The sequence below is a fragment of the Amblyraja radiata genome, chromosome 23 (assembly GCF_010909765.2).
Source record: "Amblyraja radiata isolate CabotCenter1 chromosome 23, sAmbRad1.1.pri, whole genome shotgun sequence".
Taxonomy (NCBI): Eukaryota; Metazoa; Chordata; class Chondrichthyes; order Rajiformes; family Rajidae; genus Amblyraja; species Amblyraja radiata.
In genome coordinates, this window is record NC_045978.1 from 3,515,720 (window position 1) to 3,539,933 (window position 24,214).

The following is a 24,214-nucleotide window of genomic DNA, read 5'->3' on the forward strand; positions in this document are numbered from 1 at the left end:
CAGGTAAGCTCGGGAAGACTCGTGAAGATTTTTCAACATGTTGAAAAATATCCACGAGTGCCCTGAGGACCTACGAGCGGCTATTACCGTAATTCTCCGAGTTCGAATCAGGGGAAACTCGTGAGAACTCTTGAATTAGCTCGTACAGTGAGGCAGCCCCTTTAAGAGTCTTTGCTTCTCATACATACCAACAACCGAACAATGGAATTCTTACTTGCAGCAGCTCCTATCAGGCCTGTAAATATAAAACTCACAGATCACATAACAAACAGGGAAAAATCAATAAATTAATAACCCCAATACTAAACCAAAAAGGTTCTGAGTGCAGCTAAAATTCCGACACTGTAATGAATGATCTGATGTGTAAGGTGGACTCAAAATGCTGGAGAAACTCAGCGGGTGAGGCAGCATCTATGGAGAGAAGGAATAGGCGACGTTTTGGAATTTGAAAAGCCGCCAATTCCTTCTCTCCATAGATGCTGCCTCGCCCGCTGAGTTTCTCCGGAATTTTGTGTCTACCTTCGATTTTTCCAGCATCTGCAGTTCTTTCTTACATAGAAACTAGGTGCAGGAGTAGGCCATTCGGCCCTTCGAGCCTGCACAGCCATTCAACATGATAATGGCTGATCATCCAACTCAGTATCCTGTACCTGCCTTCTCTCCATACCCCCTGATCCCTTTAGCCACAAGGGCCACATCTAATTCCCTCTTAAATATAGCCAATGAACTGGCCTCAACTACCTTCTGTGGCAGAGAGTTCCATAGAAAAATAATTTAGAACTCCGCACAGGGAATTGAACCCTGGTCTCCCGCATGACAGACGGGGACACTAACCACTATACTAATGAGGATGTTAACGTCAAGCTCTTAAACATATCTGATGTGGATCTGGTGTTTCCAAAATGTAACAGCACACTGGGTGGTTTAGCTTTATAAGATTAACTCATTCTTCACGGTAGAGATGTCAAGATATCCAACCTGAATTATATTTTTCCAGCAAAACCTACTTTTGTGATTCAGCCTCAAAACACGGAGGTGTTGGTTGGGGAGAGCGTGACGCTTGAGTGCGGTGTCTCCGGGCATCCTCAGCCCCACATCGCCTGGACCAAGGGCAATAACACGGCCATCCCCGACGACCTGAGGCACACCACCACCGCGTCCGGTGGACTCTTCATGCAGAACGTCACCTTCGACGACCAAGGGCAGTACAACTGCAACGCCAGCAACAAGGAAGGGTCCATCCAGGCTGTGGCCCACATCATTATACAAGGTACCACCTTACAGCGAATGCAGCGCTGGAGACCTGGGTTCGCTCCCGACTACGGGTGCTGTCTGTACGGAGTTTGCATGTTCTCCCCGTGACCAGAGCGAGTTTTCTCCGAGATGTTCGGTTTCCTCCCACACTCCAAAGATGTGCAGGTTTGTAGGTTAATTTGCTTGGTAAATGTAAAAAATTGTCCCTAGTGGGTGTAGGTTAGTATTGGTGTGCGGGGATCTCTGGTGGGCGCGGACCCGGTGGGCCGAAGGGCCTGTTTCTGCGCTGTATCTCTAAACTAAACTAAACTAAAATCTCTCGAGCCTGATCAGATATATCCGAGGACATTGTGGGGGGCATGAGAGGAAATTGCAGTTGCCCTGAATGAGATTGATGAGTCATCATTAAATATGGGCTAGGGGCTGGGAGAATGGAGGGTGGCCAATGGGACTCGTGTAGTTGGGGCATGCTGGTTGGCATGGGATGAAGGGCCTGTTTCCGTGATCTACAACTACAAATGCTTCTGTATGGGGTTAATTGAGCAGTGAGCCGTCATCTCTGCAGATGAAGCGAGAGGCATGAAGAGAGGACTTTGCTGGCACGTTACATCAGAGCACACACAGGATCTGACCCTGTCCCGAATGAATGAATGAATGAATGAATGAATAAGTTTATTGGCCAAGTATTCACATACAAGGAATTTGCCTTGGTGCTCCGCCCGCAAGTGACAACGACATACAGTGACAGTTAGGAATGACACATAAAATATTAAATGTGTCCTTTGCAGAAGGGTCTTGCCCCGAAACGTCACCTATTCCTTTGCTCCATAGATGCTGCCTCACCCGCTGAGTTTCTGCAGCATTTTTGCCTACCATAAAACATTAAACATTAATAATAAAACATTATTGATTCAACATGTGAATTAAATTAAATACCAGAGCAAAAGGAGGCTGCAGATGTTTGGTTATTGAGTAGAGCCGTTTTTATGTCTGGCAGTGGCAGCTTTGACAGTCCGGAGTCGCCTTCCAAAGGGAAGTGATTCAAAGAGTTTGTGGCCAGGGTGAGAGGGGTCAGAGATGTCTATTGTCTATTAAGGCAGGAACGGGGTACTGATTGGGGATGATCAGCCATGATCCCATTGAATGGCGGTGCTGGCTCGAAGGGGCGAATGGCCTACTCCTGCACCTATTGTCTATTGACTATGATCTTACCCTGTCTATTGCCTCGAGTTTTGGAAGAAACATCTCAAGCTCAGCATGACATTAATGTTCACACAAATGTTTTCCATGACCTGTAGAACAGTGCAGGCTCTTTCCACAGTGAGAATTTCCTAATGATATTGCTCGAGCCACATAGAGTGTATTGAACAAACGTTCTGGCTCGAAAGAGACCCAGCTGGGAATTCTTGTAGTTGTATTAGCCTCTATAAACAGGTATGAATGTAGTGAACCAGCATGTAAAAGTGGACAGTATGTAAAAGTGGACAGTATGTAAAAGTGGACAGTATGTAAAAGTGGACAATCAGTTAGCTTTGGCTGTATTTCTGGGCGATGAAAGGAAACTTCAGCCAGAAGTGATGGAAATGTCACCACGGCATTAAAGTTGATCCAGCAATTATATCAGATCTTGCATTCGTTCCGATTTCCCCCTCGTAGAAAGGGTGCGAAGGATTGATGTTCAGCCTGGAAGGGAAATTTGACCGGGCAGGAAAATTGAATTCTCTTTTTGGAGTCCAACAGCGCGGAAAGAGGCCCTTCGGCCCAACTCACCCACACCGGCCAACATGTCCCATCTACACTAGTCCAATCTGCCTGCGTTTTCCCCATATCATAGAAACATAGACAATAGGTGCAGGAGTAGGCCACTCGGCCCTTCGAGCCTGCACCGCCATTCAATATGATCACGTCTGATCATCCAACTCAGTATCCTGTACCTGCCTTCTCTCCATACCCCCTGATCCCTTTAGCCACAAGGGCCACATCTAACTCCCTCTTAAATATAGCCAATGAACTGGCCTCAACCACCTTCTGTGGCAGAGAATTCCACAGATTCACCACTCTCTGTGTAAAAAATGTTTTTCTCATCTTAGTCCTAAAATATTTCCCCTTTATCCTTAAACTGTGACCCCTTGTTCTGGACTTCCCCAACATCGAGAACAATCTTCCTGCATCTAGCCTGTCCAACCCCTTAAGAATTTTGTACGTGTCTATAAGATCCCCCCTCAATCTTCTAAATTCTAGCGAGTACAAACCGATATATCCCCCTAAACCTGCCCTATCCATGTACCTGTCTAAATGTTTCTTAAACAATGCGATAGTCCCTGGATGATCAGCCATGATCATATTGAATGGCGGTGCTGGCTCGAAGGGCCGAATGGCCTACTCCTGCACCTATTGTCAACTACTTCCACTGGCACCTCGTTCCATACACCCACACCCTTATTGTGAGAACATTACCCCTTAGGTTCCAATTAAATCTTTTCCCCCCCTCACCTTAAACCTACATCCTCTGGTTCTCGATTCCCCTGCTCTGGGCACGAGGCTCTGTGTGTCTCGACGTGCACCTGGACATGTACAGCAATAAAATATTGAATAACATCAGTCAGGGTATTGAGTATAGAAGTTGGGACATTATGTTGCAGTTGTACAAGATGTTGGTGTGGCTGCACTTGGAGTATTGTGTTCGGTTTTGGTCACCCTGATGTGGGAAAGATGCCATTAATCTGGGGAAAAGTGCAGAGAAGATTTACGAGGACGTTGCCAGGACTCGAGGGCCCGTACTGGAGGGAGAGTTTGGGTCGGCTGGGACTTTGTTCCTTGCAACTTGGAAGCACTAGGAAGCATAGGTTTATAGTGAGAGGGGGAAGATTTAATAGGGACTTGAGAGGCAACATTTTCACGCAGAGGGTGGTGGGTGTATGGAATGAGCTGGTTGAGGCACCTGCAGTGACAACATTTAAAAGACACTTAGACAGAAAATAGACAATAGACACTAGGTGCCGGAGTAGGCCATTCAGCCCTTCGAGCCAGCACCGCCATTCAATCTGATCATATAACCATATAACCATATAACAATTACAGCACGGAAACATGCCATCTCGACCCTTCTAGTCCATGCCGAACACATAATCTCCCCATGGCTGATCATCCCCAATCAGTACCCCGTTCTTGCCTTCTCCCCATATCCCCTGACTCCGCTATCTTTAAGAGCCCTATCTAGCTATCTAGGTACATAGCTGGGAAAGGTTTAGAGGGATTATGGGCCAAACGCAAGTAAATGGGACTAACTTAGATGTGGCATGATCATCTTAGAAGACATGGATAAGATGAGCCGAAGGGCCTGTTTTCTTGCGATACGCATCTATGACCAAACCAAAGATTCCATGTCACGCCATCATACTTTAACCAGGTTTCAGCCTGAAATCTTTGTATATTAAATCTGTGGTGTATTCTTCAAGTGCATGGGTCTGTTTTCATTGCAGTTAACATTGAGTAACTTGCAAAAATGTTGATGAAATGCAACTGTACAGTCAGCCAAAATCAACCTTCTTCAGACTGATTGTGGGAGAGAGAGAGAGTGGGAGGTAAAATATTAAAGTGAGAAAAAACCTGGACAAATCGGGGGCAGCAACCGATGACCTTTGGCAAGGAGGTTCCCTGATAGGCCGATTGTTGGCTAGAGTTTGGCCAAGCTACCAAAGATGTACACAAAGTGCTGGAGTAACTCGGAGGGTCATGGGCCTGTCCCACTTACGCGATTTTTTGGACGACTCTTTGGGCGACTACTCACGACCGTATATGTCACCAGGGTGCCGCCCGTATGGTCGCGAGTAGTCTCTCAGTCGCCCAAAGAGTCGTAGCGTCTTTCTGGTCGCCGCTGAATTTTCAACACGTTGAAGAATTTCGGCGACCTGTGACTGGTGCCGGCAGTCGCCGAAAAAGTCGCGCAAGTGGAACAGGCCCTTCGGGCAGCGTTTACGGAGAAAAAGGAATAGGTGACGTTGTGGGTCGGGACCCTTTTCTCCAGAGATGCTGCCTGACCCGTTGAGTAATGCCCCTGTCCCACTTAGGAAACCTGAACGGAAACCTCTGGAGACTTTGCGCCTCACCCAAGGTTTCCGTGCGGTTCCCGGAGGTTGCAGGTGGTTGCCGGAGGTTGCAGGTAGTGGAAGCAGGTAGGGAGACTGACAAAAACCTCCGGGAACCGCACGGAATCCTTGGGTGGGGCACAAAGTCTCCAGAGGTTTCCGTTCAGGTTTCCTAAGTGGGACAGGGGCATTACTCCAGCATCTGCAGGCAAGTGGGACAAAGTCAGATGGGACAGCATGGATGATTTGGGCAGAAGGGCCTGTTCCATGGTGTTGGGCTGGTTGATTCTGTCCTGCACACATACTGGAGTTTAACTACCGTTCACTCTGCTTTTTATTTTTCCAGATGGTCCTAAGTTTTCCATGCTTCCCAAAAACCAGGTGGCGGTGGAAGGAACAACGGTGGACTTTGACTGCCGTGCGGAGGGAACCCCTTCTCCAGTGATTGCCTGGACCAAAGCAGGTTTCCAGTACATTTTCTTGACGTGCCTATATAGACATACATGCTCCTGGGCTCAGAGTTAGTCACGGTGCTGACATTAGAGACACAAGGAACTGCAGGTGCCACAACATGGAGCAAAACACCAAGTGCTGAAGGCGTGCGGGTTGGGCAGCATCTGGGGTGGGACAAATGTGTAGGAAGGAACTGCAGATGCTGGTTTAAACCACGAAAAGCTGGAGTTACTCAGCGGGTCAGGCAGCATCTCTGTAGAAAAGGAATAGGTGATGTTTTGGGTTGAGACCCTTGTTTAGTTTAGAGATACAGTGCTGAAACAGGCCCTTCGGCCCACTGGGTCCACGCTGATCAGTGATCCCGTACATTAACACTATCCTACACACACTGGGGACATTTTTTACATTTACCAAGCCAATTAATCTACAAACCTGTACGTCTTTGGAGTGTGGGAGGAAACAGAAGATCTCGGAGAAAACCCACAGGGAGAGCATGCAAACTCCGTACAGACAGCACCCGTAGTTGGGATCGAACCCGAGCCTCCGGCGCTGCATTCCCTGTAACGTAGCAAGTCTACCGCTGAGCCACCGTGACCTCCCTATGCCTCTTCTTCAGAGATGCTGTCTGACCCACTGAGTTACTCCAGCTGTTAGTGTCTACTATCTGAAGTGGACCACGTTTTGGGCCGAGACCCTTCCTCAGGCAGATGATGGTGAGAGTTTTGCTCCGTGGGATTTGGCAGCCATCGTGAGACCCCCGGCTCCATAGTTTAATGCAGAATTCCACGTATTGTCACAGATTCCAAGCCCCTCCAAGACGGAGATGAGGGAAATCAACTACACCGGCTTCAAAGTAAAATATTTGGAAAAGCTAAGGACTTGTTTTCAGGAACTCCCCCAAGTGAATGTTCGCGATGTCTAACACACAATCACTGCTTTGTACAACATTTTGGCCGTGAACAGCAATTTTATTTTCATGGATTATAATTACATCACATGCATAGAAACATAGAAACACAAAAAATAGGTGCAGGAGTAGGCCATTCGGCCCTTCGAGCCTGCACCGCCATTCAATATGATCATGGCTGATCATCCAACTCAGTATCCCATCCCTGCCTTCTCTCCATACCCCCTGATCCCATTAGCCACAAGGGCCACATCTAACTCCCTCTTAAATATAGCCAATGAACTGGCCTCAACTACCTTCTGTGGCAGAGAATTCCACAGATTCACCACTCTCTGTGTAAAAAAAGATTTTCTCATTTCGGTCCTAAAAGATTTCCCTCTTATCCTTAAACTGTGACCCCTAGTTCTGGACTTCCCCAACATCGGGAATAATCTTCCTGCATTAGCCTGTCCAACCCCTTAAGAATTTTGTACGTTTCTATGAGATCCCCCCTCAATCTTCTAAATTCTAGCGAGTACAAGCCGAGTCTATCCAGTCTTTCTTCATATGATAGTCCTGACATCCCAGGAATCAGTCTGGTGAACCTTCTCTGTACTCCCTCTATGGCATAGTTCAAAGAATATCGGCAGCGGTAGAGATGTTGCCTCACAGCTGCAGAGACCCAGGTTCCGTCCTGACCTCGGCTGCTGTCTGTACGGAGTTTGCACGTTCTCCCCGTGACCTGTGTGGGTTTTCTCCACGTGCTCCGGTTTCCTCCCACGCTCCAAAGACATGCAGGTTTGTAGTTTGGTGAAATTATATATTGTCCCGAGTGCGTGGGATAGTGCTAGTGTACGGGGCAAGGACCCGTCGGCACAGACTCGGTGGGCCGAAGGGCCTGTTTCCACGCTGTATCTCCAAAGTCTAACATGTATTTTGAGGAGGTTGCTTTGCTCTGGGTGGCATTGAGAATCGTTGGTGCTCCAAGCTTTGACGGGATGAGATTCTAGTTTGTGGAATGGGAATGGGGAGAGGGTAATGATGTGGGTGAATAGTGGGAGAAATAGTGAGTGGGCGCAGAGAGGAGAGGAGCAGAAAAGCGAGGGGGACTAGGGTGTGTATTACTTAAATGGAAATCAAAACAATGTCATGTCAATAGACAATAGATAATAGATGCAGGAGTAGGCCATTCGGCCCCTCCAGCCAGCACCGCTATTCAATGTGATCATGGCTGATCATCCCCAATCAGTACCCCGTTCCTGCCTTCTCCCCATATCCCCTGACTCCGCTATCTTTAAGAGCCCTATCTAGCTCTCTCTTGAAAGCATCCAGAGAACCAGCCTCCACAGCCCTCTGAGACAGAGAATTCCACAGACTCACGACTCTCTGTGAGAAAAAGTGTTTCCTCGTCTCCGTTCTAAATGACTTGCTCCTTATTCTTAAACTGTGGCCCCTGGTTCTGGAATGTCGTGAGGAATAGGAGTAGAATTAGGCCATTCAGCCCATCAAGTCTACTCCGCCATTCAATCATGGCTGATCTTTCTCTCCCTCCTAACCCCATTCTCCTGCCTTCTCCCCATAACCTCTGACACCCGCACTAATCAAGAATCTATCTCTGCCTTAGAAATATCCTTAAATATAAATAAGCCTTAAAAGCACTAATTATGCGTTGGGCATCATTAATGTTCATGGAGCTCTTGACACAAAACATTCGCTTTTCCAAATATTTCACCTTTAAGCCACGGTGAGTGACTTTCCATTGTCTCCATCTCGGAGGGAATTGGAAACTGTGGCGATAAGTGGATGTGCAGGGATATAGATAAGCTAGGTGAGTGGGCAACAACTTGGCAGATGAAATTTAATACTAATAAATGTGAAGTCATTCACTTTGGGAAAAAAAATGATAGGGCAAGTTATTTTCTAAATGAGGAGGAGCTGCGTTGTAATGCAACGCAAAGGGATCTAGGGGTATTAGTACATGAATCACTAAAAGTTAGTATGCAGGTGCAGCAAGCAATCAGGAAGGCCAATGGAGTTTTGGCCTTTATTGCTAGGGGGATTGAGTATAAAAACACGGAGGTCTTGCTGCAGCTGTACACAGTATTAGTGAGACCACATTTGGAATACTGTGTACAGTTCTGGGGTCCATACTTAAGAAAGGATGTACTAGCCCTGGAGGCAGTGCAGCGAAGGTTTACAAGATTAATTCCTGCAATGAGGGGATTGACATATGAGGAAAGGTTAAGTAGGCTGGAACTCTACTCTTTGGAGTTTAGAAGAATGAGAGGCGATCTCATTGCCTTGATCGGGTGGATGCACCGAGGATGTTCCCAATGATCGGGGAAACTAGAACTAGGGGACATAGTTGCAGAATAAGGGGGGGCTCTTTTAAAACTGAGATGAGGAAGAACTTCTTCACCCAGAGGGTGGTTAATTTATGGAATTCACTGCCCCAGGGAGCAGTGGAAGCAGAAACGTTAAATATATTTAAGTCTAAAATAGATGGTTTTTTAGCTGCCAAGGGGATAAGGGGCTACGGGGAGACGGCAGGGATATGGACCTAGGTATGGTTAGTATAGTAAGACCTGAGTGATCTCCTGGACAAGTGTCGATCGCCTGGATTGGGGTCGGAGAGGAATTTCCCGGATTTTTTTCCCGAATTGGACCTGGGTTTTTATCCGGTTTTTTGCCTCCCCCAGGAGATCACGAGGTTCTTGGGGTGGAGAGGGGTGATAGCAGTATAAAGGGGAGGGTAGTGTCTTGTGTTCTGTGTCTTGTGTTCTGTGTCTTGTGTCTACTGTTTGTGGGTAAGTGTGTCTGTTTAGTGTTCAGCCATGAGCGAATGGCGGTGCGGGCTCGACGGACCTGGTGGTCTACTCTCGCACCTACTTTCTATGTTTCTATGTTTCTATGCAGGAAGGAACTGCAGATGCTGGGTTACACCGAAGATAGGTACAAAATGGTGGGGGCACCCACTGAGTCACTCCAGCATCTAGTCTCTATCTTCCAAATGATGAATGAATGAATGAATGAATAAGTTTATTGGCCAAGTTTTCACATACAAGGAATTTGCCTTGGTGCTCCGCCCGCAAGTGACAACATGACATACAGTGACAGTTAGAAATGATGTGTTCAGTTTAGCTTAAAATTCAACTTTCGTCTTTGTTTTGTTATTTATTCTTTCCCCTTCTTCTGGATCTTTTCCTCATCCAGGGGGTCAGTTGCCGAGCGACCGAAGGCACACGGTATTGTCCACGGGCACACTGCGTATTGTGCGGGTGGCAGCCCATGACCAAGGCCAGTATGAATGTCACGCTATCAGTGTGGTGGGGGCCAGGCATGTCCCCGCACAGCTGACTGTCGAATCGCTGGGTAAGATTTGGAATCGGTTTTGCACGACAAAAGTCTCTACTTTCTTTTAGTTATGGATACAGTGCGGGAAACAGGCCCTTCAGCCCACCGAGTCCACTCTGACCAGCGACCCCGTACATTACCACTACCACACGCACACACACGATAACTTTACATTTATACCAAGCCAATTAACCAACAAACCTGTAGATCCTTGGAGTGTGGGAGGAAACCGACACACTCGGAAAAAACTTGCGCAGGTCACGGGGAGAACATACAAATTCCGTGCAGACAGAACCCGTAGTCGGGATCGAACCCGGGTCTCTGGCGCTATGAGGCGACCACTCTATCGCTGCTCCATCGTGCCGCCCTTGTACCATCCATGAACATGCTGAAATAACCTGCACCCTCTCGAGCTAGTTCCATTTCTGTACAACTGCGCTACTGATTACTAATACCATTGTGCAGATTAACATTATACTTCCCATCCAAAAATGCAACATTTAGGCAGAAATGTATCAGGATTGCTGTAAGATATTTTATCAGTGTGCATTCTAAGGTGGCGCAGCGGTAGAGTTGCTAGCCTTACAGCGCCAGAGACCCGGGTTCGATCCTGACTACGGGTGCTGTCTGTCTGTTCTCCCTATGACCGTGTGGGTTTTCTCCGGGTGCTCGGGTTTCCTCCCACACTTCAAAGACGTGCAGGATTGTAGTTTACTTGGCTTGGGTAAAAATTGCAAAATTGTCCCTGGAGTGTAGGATAGAATTGGCGTACGGGATAATCGCTGGTCGGCACGGACTCGGTGGGCCGAAGGGCCTGCCTCCATGCTGTATCTTTAATGTCTAAAGCATTAAACTAACTTGTATAGAAATCCAGACTTTATGTAAGAAAGAATTGCAGATGCTGGCTAAAATCGAAGGTAGACACAAAATAACTCAGCGGGTCAGGCAGCATCCCTGGAGAGAAGGAATGGATGACGTTTCAGGTCGAGACCCTTGCTGCCTGACCCGCTGAGTTACTCCGGCATTTTGTGTCTACCTTTTACTTTAGAGTAATTTACTATAGAGTAAAGTACACAATCGTTATGGAGACACAAGGAATTGAAGATGCTGGCATCATGAGCAAAACACAAAGTGCAGGAGGAACTCGGGTCGAAGGTTTTGGGTCGGGACCCTTCTTCAGACCATTGGAGGAGAGGTGAGAAGGCTGGAAAGGAGAGGTGGGAGTGGGGCAAAGCCTGGCAAGTGATAGGTGGATACGAGTGCGGGGGGCTTGATATTGCAGATAGGTGGAATGTGACAACGTTTTAATGAGACGTCTTTATCACTTACTCCACCTATCTTCCAATCAAACTCCCTCCCCCCCCCCCCCCCTCACCTATGTCCACCTATCACTCGAAGAAGGGTCTCAACCCGAAATGTCACCACTTCCTTCTCTCCATAGATGCTGCCTCACCTTCACATTGAATGGCGGTGCTGACTTGAAGGGCCATATGGCCGACTCCTGCACCTATTGTCTATTGTCTATTAGAAACATAGAAAATAGGTGCAGGAGTGGGCCATTCGGCCCTTCGAGCCTGCACCGCCATTCAATATGATCATGGCTGATCATCCAACTCAGTATCCTGTACCTGCCTTCTTTCCATACCCCCTGATCCCTTTAGCCACATCTAATTCCCTCTTAAATATAGCCAATGAACTGGCCTCAACTACTTTCTGTGGCAGAGAATTCCACAGATTCACCACTCTCTGTGTGAAAAACAATTTTCTCACATCGGTCCTAAAAGATTTCCCCTTATCCTTAAACTGTGACCTCTTGCTCTGGACTTCCCCAACATTGGGAACAATCTTCCTGCATCTAGCCTGTCCAACCCCTTAAGAATTTTGTAAGTTTCTATAAGATCCCCCCTCAATCTTCTAAATTCTAGCGAGTACAAGCCGAGTCTATTGTTTTCCACCTATCACTTGCCAGGCTTTGTCCCACCCCCTCCCCTTCTTTTCCAGCTTTCTCCCCCTCCTGAAGAAGGGTCCCGACCCAAAACATCACCTGTCCATTCCCTCCGCAGATACTGCCTGAGCCGCTGAGTTCCTCCAGCACTGTGTGTTTTGTGTTCCTCGTGTACATTTGCATGGGGGCAGTGTGTGGAAGAGAGAAGGTGATGTTTTGTTGTGAGTGTGCTTCCTCTCTCTCTCTCTGGGCAGTGACGCCAGTGTTCGTCCACGCACCGTACGACACCGCAGCTGAGACGGGCCAGGACGTGGAGATCCACTGCTCCGCACAGGGGGAGCCGCACCCCATCATAACTTGGACCAAGGTACAGGTCAAACCTTCCCCGAAACAAGCCTTGTGGAACGTCATTCCTTATTCCTCAAATAGAACACAGAAAAGGACAACACTGGATCAGGCCCTTCGGCCCATGAAGTCCGTGCTGGACATGATCATCTGTGCGACACAGTAGTAGAGTTGCTGCCTCACCGCGCCAGAGCCCCAGGTTCGATCCCGACTACAGGTGCTGTCTGTATGGAGTTTGTACGTTCTCCAGGGGTTTTCTCCGGGTGCTCCAGTTTCCTCCCACACTCCAAAGACGTGCAGGTTTGCAGGTTAATTGGCTTGGTATAATTGTAAATTGTCACTAGAGTGTGCGGGATAGTGTTAATAATAATAATAATAATAATAATAATGGATGGGATTTATATAGCGCCTTTCTAATACTCAAGGCGCTTTACATCGCATTATTCATTCACTCCTCAGTCACACTCGGTGGTGGTAAGCTACTTCTGTAGCCACAGCTGCCCTGGGGCAGACTGACGGAAGCGTGGCTGCCAATCTGCGCCTACGGCCCCTCCGACCACCACCAATCACTCACACACATTGTCTTGCCCAAGGACACAACGACAGTATGCACTCCAAGCGGGATTCGAACCGGCTACCTTCCGGTTGCCAGCCGAACACTTAGCCCATTGTGCCATCTGTCGTCCCAATGTGCGGGGATCGCTGGTCGGCGCGGACTCGGTGGGCCGACAGGTCTGTTTCCGCGCTGTATCTCTAAACGAAACTAATCTAAAAAACGCCACACAGGAACAGGCCCTTCGGCCCATCAAGTCCATGCCAAACAATGAGAATCCAATCTCCTCCAATAATCCAATCTATATCAGAGGTTCGTTGGTACAGGTCCACCACTGACTTTCCGGCACCCTTGGTTCCAGAGCTGTTCCGGATTATCCGTGTTGCCGGACAGAGGTCCCAGCCTCTGAGAGAAATCGGCAGTGGGAAGGGAGCTGCCGGCTCGGGCCGGGCCGGAGTTCCAGAGCCCCGGCTGCACGGAGCAAATTCCACCCACCGATTGGCCGCGGAAGTCCCGGTGAGGTCGAGTTTCGGCCGCCTCACCGCTGTGGGGGGAGATTCAAGTTTAGTTTTTTTATAGTTTAGTTTAGAGATACAATGCAGAAACAGGCCCTTCGGCCCACCGAGTCTGCACCGACCAGCGATCCCCGCACACTAACACTATCCTACACACACTAGGGTCAATTTACATTTACACCAAGCCAATTTACCTACGAACCTGCACGTCTTTGGCATGCGGGAAGAAACCGGAGATCCTGGAGAAAACACACGCAGGTCACGGGGAGAACGTACAAACTCCGTACAGGCAGCACCCGTAGTCGGGATCGAACCCGGGTCTCTGGCGCTGTGAGGCAGCAACTCTACCGCTGCTCCACCGTGACAGCCCATTAAATCTGTCTGCTCTCGTAAATTAGTCTGGATTAAACCCCCGTTCCCCTTCCCTTCTCCCCGTAACCCCTGACACCCACACTAATCATAACTAATTCATAGCAAAAGGATTTGAGTATAGGAGCAGGGAGGTTCTACTGCAGTTGTACAGGGTCTTGGTGAGACCACACCTGGAGTATTGCGCACAGTTTTGGTCTCCAAATCTGAGGAAGGACATTATTGCCATAGAGGGAGTGCAGAGAAGGTTCACCAGACTGATTCCTGGGATGTCAGGACTGTCTTATGAAAAAAGACTGGATAGACTTGGTTTATACTCTCTAGAATTTAGGAAAATGTGAGGGGATCTTATAGAAACTTACAAAATTCTTAAGGGGTTGGACAGGCTAGATGCAGGAAGATTGCTCCCGATGTTGGGGAAGTCCAGGACAAGGGGTCACAGCTTAAGGATAAGGGGGAAATCCTTTAAAACCGAGATGAGAAGAACTTTTTTCACACAGAGAGTGGTGAATCTCTGGAACTCTCTGCCACAGAGGGTAGTCGAGGCCAGTTCATTGGCTATATTTAAGAGGGAGTTAGATGTGGCCCATGTGGCTAAAGGGATCAGAGGGTATGGAGAGAAGGCAGGTACAGGATACTGAGTTGGATGATCAGCCATGATCATATTGAATGGCGGTGCAGGCTCGAAGGGCCGAATGGCCTACTCCTGCACCTATTTTCTATGTTTCTATGTTTCTCTATGTAATCAATAATCTGTCAACTAAATAATAAATTAAAACTAAACTATTCCCGTGGAAAGGACGGGATGGAGGATGGTTCAACGTCCACGTTGACAAAGTGATTTGACTTTCACCCACTCTTTGTGAACAGGATGGTGTACAGATCACGGACAGTGGGAAGTTCTTTGTTACTCCAGAGGGAACGTTGACTATTCGAGACGTTGGCGAGGGTGACCAGGGGCGGTACGAGTGCATCGCCCGAAACCCCTTTGGCTTCATCTCCAGTAACATGATGTTAACCGTCACTGGTACGTTCCCAACATTGATGTATTTGAAGCAGTCGTGCTCATTGGTATCATCTCCTCAACTGTGGTGCGGGTACGGATGTTATCCTGGAAACACTGATCTATAGACACACAAGGAACTGAATGAATGAATAGGTTTAGACAATAGGTGCAGGAGTAGGCCATTCGGCCCTTCGAGCCAGCACCACCATTCAATGTGATCATGGCTGATCATCCCCAATCAGTACCCCGTATCTGCCTTCTCCCCATATCCCCTGACTCCGCTATCTTTAAGAGCCCTATCTAGCTCTCTCTTGAAAGCATCCAGAGAACCGGCCTCCACCGCCCTTTGAGGCAGAGAATTCCACAGACTCACAACTCTCTGTGAGAAAAAGTGTTTCCTCGCCTCCATTCTAAATGGCTTACTCCTTATTCTTAAACTGTGGCTGGCACCTGGTTCCTGGTTTACTGGCCAAGTATTCACATACAAGGAATTTGCCTTGGTGCTCCGCCCGCAAGTGACAACATGACTTCTGCAGATGCTGGTTTACAAAATGGACACACACACACACAATGCTGGAGTAACTCGGCGGGTCAGGCAGCATCTCCGGAGAACGTGGTTAGATGACACAAAAAGCTGGAGTAACTCAGCGGGTCGGGCAGCATTTCTGGAGAGAAGGAATGGGTGACGTTTCGGGTCGAGACCCTTCTTCAGACTCGGGTGTAAACCAGCATCTGCAGTTCCTTCCTCCACATGGATGCTGTAGATGACGTTTTATTAATTTAGACTTTAGAGATACAGCATGGAAACAGGCCCTTCAGCCCACCGAGTCACCAGCGATCGCCCCCCGTACACTAGCACCATCCTACACACAAGGGGCCAGAACAGAAACCAATGAATCTACAAACCTGTACGTCTTTGGAGTGTGGGAGGAATCCCTGTGACCTCGTGGGTTTCCTCCGGGCGCTCCGGTTTCCTTCCACATCCCAAAGGCGGGTGGGCTTGAAGATTAATCGGCCTCTGTAAAGGATGTCCAGAGTGTGTAGGGAGTGGATGGGAAAGTAGGACAACATAGAACTAGTCCGATCGTCTGAAGAAGGTACCTCGACCCGAAACGTCGCCCATTCCTTCTCTCCAGCGATACTGCCTGTCCCGCTGAGTTACAAGGTTAATTCCCGGGATGGCGGGACTGTCATATGCTGAGAGAATGGAGCATCTGGGCTTGTACACTCTGGAGTTTAGAAGGATGAGAGGGTATCTCATTGAAACATATAAGATTGTTAAGGGCTTGGACACGTTAGAGGCAGGAAACATGTTCCCGATGTTGGAGTCCAGAGCTAGGGGCCACAGTTTAAGAATAAGGAGTAAGCCATTTAGAACAGAGACGAGGAAACACTATTTCTTACAGAGAGTGAGTCTGTGGAATTCTCTGCCTCAGTGGGTGGTGGAGGCAGGTTCTCTGGATGCTTCCAAGAGAGAGCTAGATAGGGCTCTTAAAGATAGCGGAGTCAGGGGATATTGGGAGAAAGCAGGAACGGGGTACTGATTGGGGATGATCAGCCATGATCACATTGAATGGCGGTGCTGGCTCGAAGGGCCGAATGGCCTACTCCTGCACCTATTGTCTATTGTCTATTACTCCAGCGTTTTGTGTCCACCTTCGATTTAAACCGGCATCTGCAGTTCTTCCTTACGCAGGGTACGATCGAAGGTCAGCACGGACTCGATCGGCCGAAGGGCCTGTTTCCGTGCTGCGTTTCTAAACCAAACTAAACGAAAACCCTTGGAAATTCCTTCACGTGTTCAGGAGGAAAACTGCCCGCAGGGAACAAATCAACAAAATTAATTCACCACACGAGGCACATTTGGAAAGGTCACCACTAAGGACTAGCTGCAGAGGTTATTTTAGTTTGATGTACTTGTTGCGTTTTATAAGTCTTGGCCATTGACGGCTGCGAGGCGGAATGTTCGACCTCTGATGTAGTTAGTGAACACAATGGGTGTTTGTGAGTCTGCCTTCCTCTGCCAAGGCTTGCCTTCAACCCTGCTAATTATCAGACTCCTCATTACTCCTTGAATGCGAATGAATTGGGGGCCCAGCACTGAGACCATATGCAAGCTGTTTACCAAGCTGATCGAGTGCAAAGCTGCACACCATCTGGAGAGAAGCAATGGGTGTCGTTTCGGGCCGAGACCCTTCTCCAGAACGTCACCCATTCTTTCTGTCCAGAGACGCAGCCTGCCCCCCGCTGAGTTACTCCAGCATTTTGTGCCTGCCTTCGATTTAAACCAGCATCTGCAGTTCTTTTCCAATCCATCTGTTGTGTGGCATTGTGGTGGTGATGATGGTGTCTCTCTTGTCCTTCCTCAAGATTCGGCGGTGTCAACTTGTGGCCCTCGGACTGGCATTGATCAGACTTTGGGGAAACTCAGCGGGTGAGGCAGCATCTATGGAGCGAAGGAAATAGGCAACGTTTCGGTTCGAAACCCAAAGGAAATAGGTAACGTTTCGGGTCGAAACCCTACGGGTTTCGGCCCGAAACGTTGCCTATTTCCTTCGCTCCATAGATGCTGCCTCACCCGCTGAGTTTCTCCAGCATTTTTGTCCACCTTCAATTTTTCCAGCATCTGCAGTTCCTTCTTGAACACTGATCGGACTTTACTGGCTTTACCTGGCAGTGAAACGTTATTCCCTTATCATATATCCATACACTGTAAATGGCATTGATACAAAGCAATTACATTCTTAAGATAGACACAACATGCTGGAGTAACCCAGTGGGACAGGCATCATCTCTGGAGAGAAGGAATGGGTGACGTTTCAGGTAGGAAACCCTTTTTCAGATTGAAGAAGGGTTCTGACCCATTCCTTCTCTCCAGAGATGCTGCCTGTCCCACTGAGTTACTCCAGCATCTTGTGTCTGTCTTCGGTGTGAAACAGCATCTGTAATTTCTTCCCACACAGTTATATTCTTGCTTAGTTTATTTTTAAGATACAGCACGGAAACAGGCCCTTCGGCCCACCGAGTCCATGCTGTACATCGATCACCCGTTCACACTAGTTCTACACTTTCTCATCCACTCCCTACAATAGACAATAGGTGCAGGAGTAGGCCATTCGGCCCTTCGAGCCAGCACACCGCCATTCAATGTGATCATGGCTGATCATCCCCAATCAGTACCCCGTTCCTGCCTTCTCCCCACATCCCCCTGACTCCGCTATCTTTAAGAGCCCTATCCAGCTCTCTCTTGAAAATATCCAGAGAACCGGCCTCCACCGCCCTCTGAGGCAGAGAATTCCACAGACTCACAACTCTCTGTGAGAAAAAGTGTTTCATCGTCTCCGTTTTAAATGGCTTACCCATTATTCTTCAAGGGCAATGTACCAGGTACAATTTACAGAGGGCCAATTAACCTACAAACCCGCACGTCTTTGGGGTGTGGGAGGAAACCGGATCACCTTGAGGAAGCCCACGCGGTCACAGGGAGAGCGTGCAAACTCCGCACAAACAGTGCCTGAGGTCAGGATCGAACCGGGGTCTCTGGCGCTGCGAGGCAGCAGCTCTACCCGCTGCGCCACTGTGCCACCCTGGCACCCTCGCTGTAGCACAACAAGTTTGTAAACACAGTGTCCAATAGATAATATAATAAATAAATAAGAAAAATAGTTCAATAAATAATGAGCCCCAATATAGTGCAAAATAAAACGAGGCCTGATCGTGACATACGGCGACCACAACACAAGTCGATCGAGGATTAGTTGGTGCTTGCCGTGTTCAAGAGCCTGATGGTTGTTGGGATGAAGCTGTTCCTGAACCTGGTGGTCACTGTACCTTCTAGTACCGAAGGCAGGAGTAAAATCTATCCACCTCTTTGGTGTCCCATTTTGGATTAAAGGGAACTCTTGTAGAAAGGAGGTGAGGAGGAACTTCTTTAGTCAGAGGGTAGTTAATCTGTGGAACTCATTGCCACAGAGGGCTGTGGAGGCCACGTCAGTGGATATTTTTAAGGCAGAGATAGAAAAATTCTCGATTAGAACGGGTGTCGAGGGTTATGGGGAGAAGGCAGGAAAATGGGATAAGTAGGCAGAGATCAGATCAGCCTTGATTGAATGGTGGAGTAGACTTGATGGGCCGAATGGCCTAATTCTACTCCTATAACTTGTGACCCTCTGACTCATTAATCGGACTTTACTGGCTTTACCTTCAAGTCCAAGTGAGTTTATTGTCATGTGTCCCTGTATAGGACAATGAAATTCTTGCTTTGCTTCAGCACACAGAACATAGTAGGCATTTACTACAAAACAGATCAGTGTGTCCATATACCATAATATAAATATATACACACATGAATAAATAAACTGATGAAGTGCAAATAACAGAAAACGGGTTATTAATAATCAGATTAATAATCTTGCACTAAAACGCCATTCCCTTATCATGTATCTATACACTGTAAATGGCTCGTTTGTAACCATTTAATGCCTTTCCGCTGACTGGTTAGCACGCAACAAAAAGCTTTTCACTGTACCTCGGAACACATAAACTGAATGGGCGCGTGGTCGGGGCGGTGTGGGTCTCTGGTGACGCTGGCTGCCTTTTTGAGGCAGCGCCTACTATCGATCCCTTCGATGGTGGGGAGTTTGTTAACTGTGATGGTTTGTTGCTCGTATTAAGAAACAAATGTATGTGCTTTAAATTAATTTTCCAGCACTGGAAGGCAGGCGGACTGGCGATACGTTCGTTGAGGAATCCCTCCAGGAAGCTATTAATAGCATTGACAGTGCAATTAATTCAACACGAAGGGATCTGTTCAGCAAGTAAGTTTGCAACAATCTTTAAATCTCTCTTTTAGCCCTGTCCCACGGTACGAGTTCATTCCAAGAGCTCTCCCGAGTTTAAAAAAAATCAAACTCGCGGTAAGCACGGAGAATGAACGTAGCGGGTACGTCGGAGCTCGGGGATGTCTCTTAGCACTAACGGCAGGTACTCGGGAAGACTCGCTAACGGCAGGTAAGCACGGGAAGACTCGTGAAGATTTTTCAACATGATGAAAAATGTCCACGAGAGCCCCGAGTACCGACGAGTGGCCATTACCGTAAATCCCCGAGTTCAAATCGGGGCAAACTCGGGAGAACTCTTGGAATGAACTCGTACCGTGGGACAGGGGTTTTAGACTTAGGCAAACATGTTCACAAAATCCTTCACGCAGGAAAAACAAATCAAGAATACTTTTTGACGACAACACAGTAGTTTCAGTGGTTCAGTGTTTAAGAGGGAACTGCAGATCATGGAAATCGAAGGTAGACAAAAATGCTGGAGAAACTCAGCGGGTGAGGCAGCATCTATGGAGCGAAGGAAATAGGCAACGTTTCGGGTCGAGACCCGAAAGAAGGGGTCTCGACCCAAAACTTCACCAATTTCCTTCGCTCCATAGGTGCTGCCTCACCCGCTGAGTTTCTCCAGCATTTTTGTCTACCTTCAGTGATTCAGTGGTACTTTCTTGCCACATGTACCTAGGTACAGTGACGATCCTATTCAGCGTGTTGTTCAGTGAATATCTAGAAACATAGACCATAGGTGCAGGAGTAGGCCATTCGGCACTTCAAGCCAGCACCGCCATTCAATGTGATCATGGCTGATCATCCCCAATCAGTACCCCGTTCCTGCCTTCTCCCCATATCCCCTGACTCCGCTATTTTTAAGAGCCCTGTCTAGCTCTTTCTTGAAAGCATCCAGAGAACCTGCCTCCACCGCCCTCTGAGGCAGAGAATTCCACAGACTCACCACTCACTGTGAGAAAAAGTGTTTCCTCATCTCCGTTCTAAATGGTTTACCCCTTATTCTTAAACTGTGGCCTCTGGTTCTGGACTCCCCCAACATCGGGAACATGTTTCCTGCCTCTAGCGTGTCCAAACCCTTAACAATCTTATATATTTCAATAAGATACCCTCTCATCCTTCTAAACTCCAGAGTGTACAAGCCCAGCCGCTCCCAGCCGGTCCAGTCACCGGTTTTTCGGCGACCTGCTACAACTATGACAGTCGCCGTAGGACAGGCCCATTAGAATGCTAGATAATGTCAACATATTTCCTCTACTGGAAAAGTTTAAATCTTAACGTTACATTTAGAATAATGCATAAAAAGTGCAATAGTAGGTTTTCTAGTGCAGATAGAAATCCCCCCCCCCCCCCCCCTCCCCCCCCCCCCCCCCCCCCCCCCGCCCCCCTCAGCTGTGGAGGGTCGATTATCTGGATATGTCAAAATTGAATATGTTTTAGGAGTTTAGGATATTAGAGTTCCACCACCGATTTTCCGGCACCTCCTTTAATCCATCCAAAATTACAAGCGCGCTTGAAATTTCCACCAACCCCCCCCCCCCCCCCCCCCCAGGAAACCCCCCCAAAATTGTGGTGCCTAGGCCGGGTGGGGCGGCCGATCTTGACCTCATCGGGACTTCAGCAGTCTGGTTGTCCCATCAACTGGTCGATTTTTGCCCCCCTCCCCAGCACGCTAAGACGGTCTCGGAGGTCAGCTACGGCAACGGATCTGCCGGCTCCAACTGGGGTTTGGGGAATTCAGTGTTGGTGATATAATCTCGGCCTTGTGTTCGACAGGAATCCACGCACCCCAAACGACCTGCTGGCCTTATTCCGTTACCCGCGTGACCCATACACGGTGGAAGCGGCGCGAGCGGGCGAGATCTTTGAGCGGACTCTCCAGCTGATCCAGGAGCACGTTCAACAAGGCCTGACCGTCAACCTGAACAACACAAGTACGTGACAACGCTGTTCGTGCAAAAATAGCCCTGGTGAGACCACACCTGGAGTATTGTGTGCAGTTTTGGTCTCCAAATTTGAGGAAGGACATTCTTGCGATTGAGGGAGTGCAGCGTAGGTTCACCAGGTTAATTCCCGGGTTGGCAGGACTGTCATATGCTGAGAGAATGGAGCGACTGGGCTTGTACACTCTGGAATTTAGAAGGATGAGAGGGTATCTCATTGAAACACATAAGAGTATTAAGGGATTGGACACGCTAGAGGCAGGAAACATGTTCCCGATGTTGGGGGAGTCCAGAACCAGGGGCCACAGTTTAAGAATAAGGGGTAAGCCATGTAAGTAAGTTTATTGGCCAAGTATTCACATACAAGGAATTTGCCTTGGTGCCCTGCCCCCAAGTAACGACATACAGTGACGGTTACGAATGAGATTAGAACAGAATGAGTTTAGAACAGAGATGAGGAAAAACTTTTTCACCCAGAGAGTTGTGAATCTGTGGAATTCTCTGCCTCAGAGGGCAGTGGAGACCGATTCACTGGATGCTTTCAAGAGAGAGCTGGATAGGGCTCTTAAAGATAGCGGAGTCAAGAGATATGGGGAGAAGGGAGGAACGGAGTACTGATTGTGGATGATCAGCCATGATCATATTGAATGGCGGTGCAGGCTCGAAGGGCCGAATGGCCTACTCCTGCACCTATTCTCTGTGTTTCTATGTTTCACCTGGTGTTTGCAGAAGGTAGTCGAGGCCAGTTCATTGGCTATATTTAAGAGGGAGTTAGATTTGGCCCTTGTGGCTAAAGGGATCAGGGGGTATGGAGAGAAGGCAGGTACAGGATACTGAGTTGGATGATCAGCCATGATCATATTGAATGGCGGTGCAGGCTCGAAGGGCCAAATGGCCTATTTCTGCACCTATTCTCCGTGTTTCTATGTTTCACCTGGTGTTTGCTTTCCATGTTTCTGATCTCAGTCTGTGCTGAGTGGCTGCCGCTGTTTCTGACGTTGTTATTAACATTTTGCCTCCAGGTTATCGTTACAATGACCTGGTCTCGCCGCGGTATCTGAACATGATCGCCAACATCTCTGGCTGCAAGACGCACAGGCGCTCGCCGGCCTGCGACAACATCTGCTTCCACAACAAGTACAGGTAAACATCGGCGAGACCGAGCGCAGAGTCGCTGAACGCCTGGGCTCAGTCCGTCCCGCCCCACACCATCTCCCGCTCGCCAAACACTTTATAGAAACATAGACAATAGGTGCAGGAGGAGGCCATTCGGCCCTTCCAGCCAGCACCGCCATTCATTGTGATCATGGCTGGTCGTCCCCTATCAATAACCCGTGCCTGCCTTCTCCCCATATCCCCTGATTCCACTAGTCCCTAGAGCGCTATCTAACTCTCTTTTAAATCCATCCAGTGATTTGGCCTCCACTGCCCTCTGTGGCAGGGATTCCACAAATTCACAACTCTCTGGGTGAAAAACTTTTTTTCTCACCTCAGTCTTAAATGATCATCCCCAAACAGTACCCCGTTCCTGCCTTCTCTCCATATCCCCTGACTCCGCAATTTTTAAGAGCACTAATTTTGGCCCTATTTTGAGGCCAGTTCATTGGCTATATTTAAGAGGGAGTTAGATGTGGCCCTTGTGGCTAAAGGTATCAGGGGGGTATGGAGAGAAGGCAGGTACAGGATACTGAGTTGGATGATCAGCCATGATCATATTGAATGGCGGTGCAGGCTCGAAGGGCCGAATGGCCTACTCCTGCACCTATTTTCTATGTTTCTATCTAGCTCTCTCTTGAAAGCATTCAGAGAACCTGCCTCCACTGCCCTCTGAGGCAGAGAATGGCGGTGCTGGCCACTATCTTGCGGGCTTCGTGGTAGATGGTGTCCCCCGATTGGCCTACCGCTGCACCTATTGTCTATTGTCTCCAGAGATGCTGCCTGTCCCGCTGAGTTTTGTGTGTGTCTCTGTGTGTACCTACAGGACTCACGATGGCACCTGCAACAACCTTCAGCACCCAATGTGGGGGGCATCACTCATCGCTTTCCAAAGGCTGCTGAAGCCGGTGTACGAGAATGGCTTCAACCTCCCCAGAGGCTCTGTGTTGAGCGGGGAGAACATCAGGCGGCCTCTGCCTCTGCCGCTGCCACGCCTGGTGTCCACCACCATGGTGGGGACTGAGTCCACCACCCCCGACGGCCAGTACACGCACCTGTTGATGCAGTGGGGTCAGTTTGTGGACCACGACCTGGACCTGACGGTGGGCGCCCTCAGCATGTCCCGCTTCTCGGACGGCCAGCCCTGCCACCGCTCCTGTACCGATGACCCCCCTTGCTTCCCCATCCACGTCCCGGCCGACGACCCGAGGGTGAGGAGCGGCCGCTGCATGTTCTTCGTGCGCTCCAGCCCCGTGTGTGGCAGTGGCATGACCTCGCTCCTGATGGACTCGGTCTACCCCCGGGAGCAGATCAACCGCCTCACCTCCTACGTGGACGCCAGCAACGTGTACGGCAGCACCGAAGCCGAGTCGAGGGAGCTGCGGGACCTCGGGGGGAGCCGGGGTCTCCTCAAGTCCGGCCAGGAGGTCCCGGGATCGGGCCAGAAGCGCCTGCTGCCCTTCGCCGCCGGCCCACCCACCGAGTGTATGAGGGACACCAACCAGAGCGC

General features: G+C 48.9%; 1 protein-coding gene across 1 annotated transcript in view; it reads left to right on the forward strand.

Annotated features, from left to right (window-relative positions):
- Positions 1–24,214, forward strand: part of LOC116986152 (peroxidasin homolog) — a 99,317-nt gene that overhangs the window by 60,454 nt on the left and 14,649 nt on the right. The window contains exons 10-18 of the mRNA XM_033041353.1: positions 998–1,270; positions 5,689–5,805; positions 9,895–10,053; positions 12,235–12,347; positions 14,633–14,789; positions 19,477–19,585; positions 21,383–21,540; positions 22,572–22,692; positions 23,531–24,201. Of these exons, the coding sequence (XP_032897244.1) occupies positions 998–1,270; positions 5,689–5,805; positions 9,895–10,053; positions 12,235–12,347; positions 14,633–14,789; positions 19,477–19,585; positions 21,383–21,540; positions 22,572–22,692; positions 23,531–24,201 (1,878 nt within the window). The remainder of the gene's footprint in view (positions 1–997; positions 1,271–5,688; positions 5,806–9,894; positions 10,054–12,234; positions 12,348–14,632; positions 14,790–19,476; positions 19,586–21,382; positions 21,541–22,571; positions 22,693–23,530; positions 24,202–24,214) is intronic.